Source organism: Grammomys surdaster, unplaced genomic scaffold (assembly GCF_004785775.1).
Source record: "Grammomys surdaster isolate TR1022 unplaced genomic scaffold, NIH_TR_1.0 125979, whole genome shotgun sequence".
Lineage (NCBI taxonomy): Eukaryota > Metazoa > Chordata > Mammalia > Rodentia > Muridae > Grammomys > Grammomys surdaster.
Genome location: NW_021620795.1, coordinates 4,118,243 through 4,125,480, shown reverse-complemented (window position 1 = coordinate 4,125,480; position 7,238 = coordinate 4,118,243). Strand labels below are relative to the sequence as shown.

The 7,238-nt window shown below is 43.3% G+C and overlaps 1 protein-coding gene across 2 annotated transcripts in view; it reads left to right on the top strand.

Annotated features, from left to right (window-relative positions):
* Cacna2d3 (calcium voltage-gated channel auxiliary subunit alpha2delta 3) overlaps positions 1-7,238 on the top strand; it is a 793,771-nt gene that overhangs the window by 631,551 nt on the left and 154,982 nt on the right. For both annotated transcript variants that reach the window (XM_028754076.1, XM_028754077.1), the window contains 3 exons: positions 2,140-2,211; positions 2,486-2,547; positions 3,888-3,955. In XM_028754076.1, the coding sequence (XP_028609909.1) occupies positions 2,140-2,211; positions 2,486-2,547; positions 3,888-3,955 (202 nt within the window). The remainder of the gene's footprint in view (positions 1-2,139; positions 2,212-2,485; positions 2,548-3,887; positions 3,956-7,238) is intronic.

Here is a 7,238-nt window from a genome sequence, read left to right as displayed (position 1 = left end):
GAGAATCTTGTGTCAGTGAGGAGAATCTTGTGTCAGTGAGGAGAATCCTGCTCCCTTGAGGTCCCTGATGCCTCACATCGCCTCGTCTCATCTACCCAGCTTTATGGATTAGGAGTAGAAAGTTGAAATCTGCTGCGGTAGGGGAGTGGTCACTCAGTGGGCTCTGGCCAGTGAGGAAAGGAAATGCAGTCTATGGATATGCAAGCGTGTCCTTAGCACAAGGTGCATTTTTCATTCAGCTTATGGTCAAAGCAGCTGGAGAAACATTGGTAAGAGGCTGGACATCGGTGTCCAGCCAACCAGAGCATGAATTCTGATTCCCATAGCTGGCAGAAAGCATCTGATACCCCACGATGGTGAGGATGGTGATTGCGCAGAAGAGGATGACGATAGCTGCTCTTGAGAGTGGTGATCAGAATGGAGGATGGCCAAGACATGGAGAATAGTTACTATGTAGCGAGCACTCATCTGCTTGTCGCCTGTCTACTCCTTTCTGTTTGGCAGAAGAGGAAACTAAGGCACAGAGAAAGTAGTGATTTGCCTGTCATTATAAAGTGCTAGGTGATACCATTAAATCATCTCTAGAGTCTGTTTCTATGTGAAAGCATTCTGTCCTTCCTCCCAATGAGGTACTCAGGAAAGAAAGCTTATTTTCATTGTAAGACTAGAATAACTGTTGAAACCTTTGCCTCCAGAAAGCATCAATGACCCTGGCCTTGGGCCCTCCTTGGCCCCATGCTAATCGTTCTTTGCTACTGGGGGTCTGGGGTAGGTTGGCAAGGAGAGGCTGACCTAATCTCTGACTTGCCTAGGGAACTTGAGAGGGGAAGGTCCCAAATGGCTTTAGGCAGTCACCAGAAAGAGGAAAAATGAAAACCATGTTAAAGATAAATTGAGCCCGTTCTTAAAAGTTAGAAAGTAGACTTAATTAGGACCAGCTCTCTCCATCCAAAACCACAAAAGTTAAAATGGGAAAATATTTCCAGAAATGCCCATTATGTGTTGTAAAAAAAATATCTAAAGTAAAATATATGTTTTATTTTATACATGCCTCCAGCTAAAAATTATGCTTTTACTCTCTCACACACAGATGATGGGAATGTGAACCCAAATCTAGACAGCCCTGAATCAAATTTGGGGTGCTTGCAATCCCTGCCGTTTTCTATCAGCCCCATCTCTCGCAAGCTCCTCAAAGGAGAAAAGAAATTAAAACCAAAAAATAAAACAACCTGAAGTGCAGACAGAGAAAGAACAGTTCCCCATAGGCTGGCATACCAGCCTTTGTTCCCATCCCATTAAATGGCCTTTCCTGTCATGTCCCCTTGCTGCCCATGAAGGCACATCCTTCATCACCAGGCTGCTGTCCTCCTCTGAACTCGTAGGAGGCCACAGGTAATTAGATAAGGTCAGCCAGGGGCAGGGGAGGCAAACCAGGCTCACTGTTCCAAGATGGGACCTCCAAAACTCAGAAGCAGGGTCAGCGCTGGTCACTGTCTTGTCAGCGAGACCATTAATTGGGTGACCATCTGAAGCTGATTCATGAGTTACTGTCTCCCGAGTGCCCCCCCCAATCTTTTCAACTACTGTTTAGAAAAATGTCTTTAAACTTGATTATCATTTGAAAAATGATTTCTTCATGACAAATCGGTACCCTTTTTGAAACCCAACTTGTCCCCCAGAGACATTCTCATTTGTTAATAGTTTTAGCAGATTGTCTGGAGTTCATTCTCTGACCTCCGGACTCATCAACATCCTGAGGCCTCTCTTGTTTCTGCCCCTAAGGGGTTCACTTATGCTCCCCAAATCATAGTTGAAAGCCATTTGTCCTTGTTTACCCCCTCCCATTGTCCAGGAGTGGAAAAGGATGTAGGGCTTGCTTGTGTACCCCAACTCAGAATCGAAAGTCATTTGTCCGTGTTTATTACCACCATCCCCGTGGTCCAGGAGTGGCAGAGGAGCTGAAATCTTCCCTGAATAGCTGATTTAGAGTTCTGCATGTGGCATGTGCCTTACCTGCAGAAATATGAAGGGTTGCCAGGCATCCTGTCTAGGCTTTGTATAGGGATGGCTGTGGCTAGGCACCCAATGACATGGAACCCCAGGGAGGAATTCACTTCCAATTTCATTCTCTTGTTCTAGTTACGAAATGCCATGGTGAATCGGAAGACTGGGAAATTCTCCATGGAGGTGAAGAAGACCGTGGACAAAGGGGTACCTTTTTCTCAAACATTCTTGCCACTTCATTAAAACAAGCCACTGTGAAAAAAGAAAATTAGCTTTGAAGGTTCTATCTGGAATAAATATCTTTCGCAGAGCTCGCTTCTCTTGTCTTTACTTACCTCTAACAAGACTCATGTAGTGCTATTGTTAACCAGTTCATAGTGTGTCCATTTATTTTATTTTATCTTTTGTTGATTTCTGAAGAACATCATCTAGCAGACTAACCGTGTTTTCTTTTCTCTATGACTTTTCCCCCCCAATCTAGAAACGGGTTTTGGTGATGACCAATGACTACTACTATACAGACATCAAGGGTACTCCTTTCAGGTAGAGCTGATCAGAATCATGGACATTTCATCAGACCTATCAGTGTGCTTGTACCTAACCTGCTGGCCTCTCAGAGCTCATCATCTACCAAAAGGCCAGAAAGATTGAGGAAGGGTCTTTGCCCAGGCTGCTTTTGTCTTTGTCCTAGAAGGGGGAAGATGGTTCAGGCTCACCCAAATAGCCCATCCATTTGCCAGAGCCTCACATCCCATTCCCAGCACAAAATCTCCAGGGCTCCCAGGAAGGGTGGAGGAGACCAGTTCAGAGGGTCACCAGGTTCTCACCATCTCACCTGCTACTTTCTAAGATCCATTTCTCACCTTCTATTTTCATAACCCAATAATCCTGCAGGTGGCATTTCATCCCCACCTTGTGCTTCTGTTTCAACTTTTCTGAATGTCCTTCTGTGTTGTCTCTCTGTTATAGTCCTAAAAAAAAATAAATAATCATTGTCTGCTTTCAGATGTGTATGGAACATTCTAAAGTGGCCTTCTACCGTTGTTACGTGATTTATAGAAAACAAGACAAAACAAACAAACAAACACACTAAAAACTTATTTTAGTAGGGATGCCTTATTCTCTTGGACTGGTATCTTTCAGAGTTAAAGGAGAAGTTAATTAGTATAGATTAACCTGAAAAGTATATTCTAGCATCACCATCACCCACTGGCAAGGATTATGAGCAGATGCAATTTGGAACCAAGAGGAATCAAGGAACATACGAGCCACCAAATGGCTTGGCCAAAAGAAGGGGCTGCTTTTAAAAAAGCAGTCTCTTACTTTAGACCCAAACCAGAAAGGCATTTAAATCAAGCAGTAAGAATATGGGAAAGCTGTTAGACCAGGAAGTAGAATAACTAGCCATCTGGTCACACTACTACATTGAGTGTCATGGGAGTTCTTGCTTTTGCCCTTGAGGAAGGGGGTCAGTATATCTGGGGCCTGGAGATTTCTGAGGAAGTGAAGAGCAGAGGTGTGTAAGGTGGTAGCAAGGAGCAGGGTGTGTGGCCTTGGGAGGACATCCAGGGGAGGGCTTTCTGGAGGGGCAAGCTGTTGGCCACAAATCTTACAAACACACCAGCAGCCAGTTGCCGCTGGCATTTCCAATCAGAAATGACTTTGAAGCAGCTGCTTGAGCCTATGAAAAACCAACACCCACTATAATCAGTGAGGTTTTTGAAAGTAAACTGTTGGAAAAATTGTTTACAGAACATGAAATGGAAATGTGAAAATGGAAAATAAAAAAAACAAAACAAAACAAAACAAAAAAAAATGTTAGCCCACAAGTCTATTCCAGTCTGTGCCCTAGACTTCAAGGTTTGCTTTGTTTCTCCGCACAGTTTAGGTGTGGCGCTCTCCAGGGGCCATGGGAAATACTTCTTCCGAGGGAATGTAACCATTGAAGAAGGTAAGAGGCAAATTTGGGTTGGCTTATCCTTGGGCATGGGGAAAAAGGCCAAGAGCTAAATCCCAGAGAATTGAAAAGCATGCATGACTTTCAAGCCTCTGGCTGGTGATTTGGGCACTTGACTCAAATCACTGCCCTCTAGATGCTGTTTTTCTTGCCAATTTTGTGTGGGTTTCTGAATGGTGAGAACCCCAACCAGTGGCTGGCTTTCTTATATTCTTTTACCCATAAAGTTGTGGAGGTAAATTATGGGAATCTCATACCACTTTTACTATCCTCATACATTTGGCATTAGAGAAAGAAATAAATTAGTTTAAAATTTTAAGTCTGAGAAGGACCAATGCAAAGAAAGATCTGTAAGCCTTTGCTTTCAACATAGTTGGGCCACTCATTGGTTTTGTGTTACCCTTCGCCCATGGGAAATGTGACCACTGAAGAGACCAACAGAGGTTGAAAGTGTAAGTAGAGTCATATGGCTCTAAGATCTTCCACCTCCATAAAGGGCAGGTGGATAGTGACTCCCATAAACTTTAGCTATCCGGAAATCCATAAAGTATAAAGTTGCTATCATAGAAATTCCCCTTTATATACCCCAGCAGCCCACTAATCCTAACCAGCTACCATTTCCAATATTGTGAACACTTGGAATTAGGTGAGCATGGTGTTTAAATGGTTCTTAGTCTCTAAATCACTTTGTGTAAAGCACCCGTTTAACCTGGCCTTTAGGTCAGATCCATCTGCCCATGGGCCCTGCAATGTTTCACAGGCATTGGTTTTTATCTGACAAGGAGCCATGATGTCTGATGGAACAGAAGGGAGGGTACAGGGCTCCACCAGGTGCTGGGTAGAAGTAAGGATGTACCTGTCTAAGAGCCAAGCATATGGCCTCTCTTCTCAAAGATATATAATAGAACAATGAGTCAACCTTGTGACCTGGACAAGATATACTCTAATGGATGTGTTCTTAAAAGCCTTGCTTCCATTTCTAGAATTTTCTAATTCCGCAAACCATGTGTAGTTTTCAGGGCATCAATGTCCCTGAAGCAATAAAATTCATGCCCAAGGCATTTGAGATGAAACTGAGAAACTGACTCATGGTCAGAAGAGAAAGAGATGTCTTTAATAGACCATTTGCCCCTTAGCCTGTCCCTCCCTTGCTTTCCCTCTCTTGTTTCTTTGTCTCTGTCTCTCTCTTCCTCTGCACCCTCCTTCCTTTCATTCCTTCCTCACTCTGTCCTCTAGTTTCTGATCCTCTGCTCTTCTCTCTGGCTTTCTTTCCTGTACACAATTGTCTTCTCTGTTTTTTGGACCAGTTCTCTGCTCACTATCTGCTTCCTGTGTGTTCCACAGCTGTTAGGCTGAGCCATTGCACTGAGAGAAATTTAGAACTAAACAAGAAATTAGTCTGAATACTCAGCAAGGGGGCTAGTGTCTGGTTATCCACACAAATGAGATCAGATCTTCCTTCTCTCCATGGGTCCACTGTAAATAAAAAGACTCAGCCCTGTCAGCTCCCTGAGTAAAAGAGCCCAGGAAAGCTGCTTTCCCTGAGGCTGCTAGCCAAAATCTCATCAGCAGTGGGAGCTTTGGGCTGATCATAGCTCCCTTCTGTTCTTGGAGTGGAAAGTTCTTTGTGGATGGTACCCATATTTCAGCGGTTCTGTAGTTAGGAAGGCAACTCTGTAAGATGACCTGGTTCTCTATATGCTTTGCCAATGCCAACTGCTACCAAGATAATGCATAAAAAGATATACTCAAAATTGTAAGAGTTCATGGCTGAGGGTTTAGCCTAGTGGTAGAGCATTGGCCTAGCAGGTGCCACATTCTGGGTTCAGTCCCCCGCATCCCTAAAACAGTGTTGAAGCTTGAAGTCAGAGCTGGTTTTCCTGCTGATGTTGTGACTTCATAATCTCTTTTGACATGTTCCTTCTTTTACATAATTATACATAATGATTACTGAGTAAATTGAGTGTATGTTATTACTCTTAGCTTCATTGGGTATGGTTTTATTTTTAAAAGAATCAAAATTAGAAGGGAAAGGGCTAGAGAAATTTTACATTTGTTTGATATCCAAAAGATTAGAGAAGAAATTATAGAGAAACTGGATCTCATCTATGGGGTCCATGAGACTGAGCGAGGGTGAGCTTCAGGGATGCAGGGCTGACTAATCTGTAGCAAGAGAAGGGATTAGGCCTGACACCTTCGACTCAGCATCCTGGGGAAGCATAGACCACAGAAAGGCCATCACTCCTATAGTGAGCTCTCTCCCTGTCACCCACATGCCTCAAATGCCTCTTTGCTTTATTCTTTGCTTAAATGTTACTGTTTTTGGCCTGATCACCATGGGTAGAACTGAAGCAAAGCTCTGAGTGAAGCCTTCCCATCTCTGTCCTTCCTGCTCCTCCAAAGGCTTTTTCTGCAAGATATTTGGTTCATTGCCATTTTCTCAGCATCTATCATAGACTTGTACCTGCCTCAGGAAAAATATTGGAGGAAGTGAGGGGGAAAAGGAAGCAGGAAGTAAGGAGAAGAAGGGAGTAGAAAGTGAGGGAGAAAGGGCAAGAAGGAGGGAGAAAAGAAGGAAGGGAAGAAGAGAGGGAGGAAGGGAAGGAGAGAGGAAGGAAGAAAGAAAGGGAGGGAGAGAATTAATAAGATTGACCTAGGGACTAACCACTACCTTATTTGTCTTGTAGAGTTTTTGAGAATATTGCTTGGATAGGAAAGTTGATATAACTCAAGGGTTGACATGGTATTCCCAAGTGTTCAACAGCACTGAGCAGTATTATGTAGTACATCTAGTATTTTATGCCTCTGAATTTGACACGGAAATTGGAGTAGAGTGAGTCATCAGAGAAACTGACTCCCTGAAACATGTTATTAAACATCATCAGAATCCCCAAACATATGTGGAAAAGCTTCTCTACAGATGATCCATCGAAATCAACGAAATGGTGGCTCCACAGAGTGCCTTATCCCATTCCTGTTGCTGTATCATAATACCCGAGGCTAAGACCCTATAAATGTCTCTTTAGATTACAGTTTTAGAGGTTCAAAGTTCAACACAACATGGCAAGAGCTGAGAGGGATATTACTGTATGTATCAGAGCCATTAGTACAAGTGAGAAGGCAAGAAACCCATTCCTGGGGCCACTATATTAATTTCTTCACTTTTCATTAAGCCCCACACTTAGAAGTTCCCACCCTCTTAATGTGTCTTATTAGAGTTCAAGTTCCCAACACACACACACACACACACACACACACACACACACACACACACACA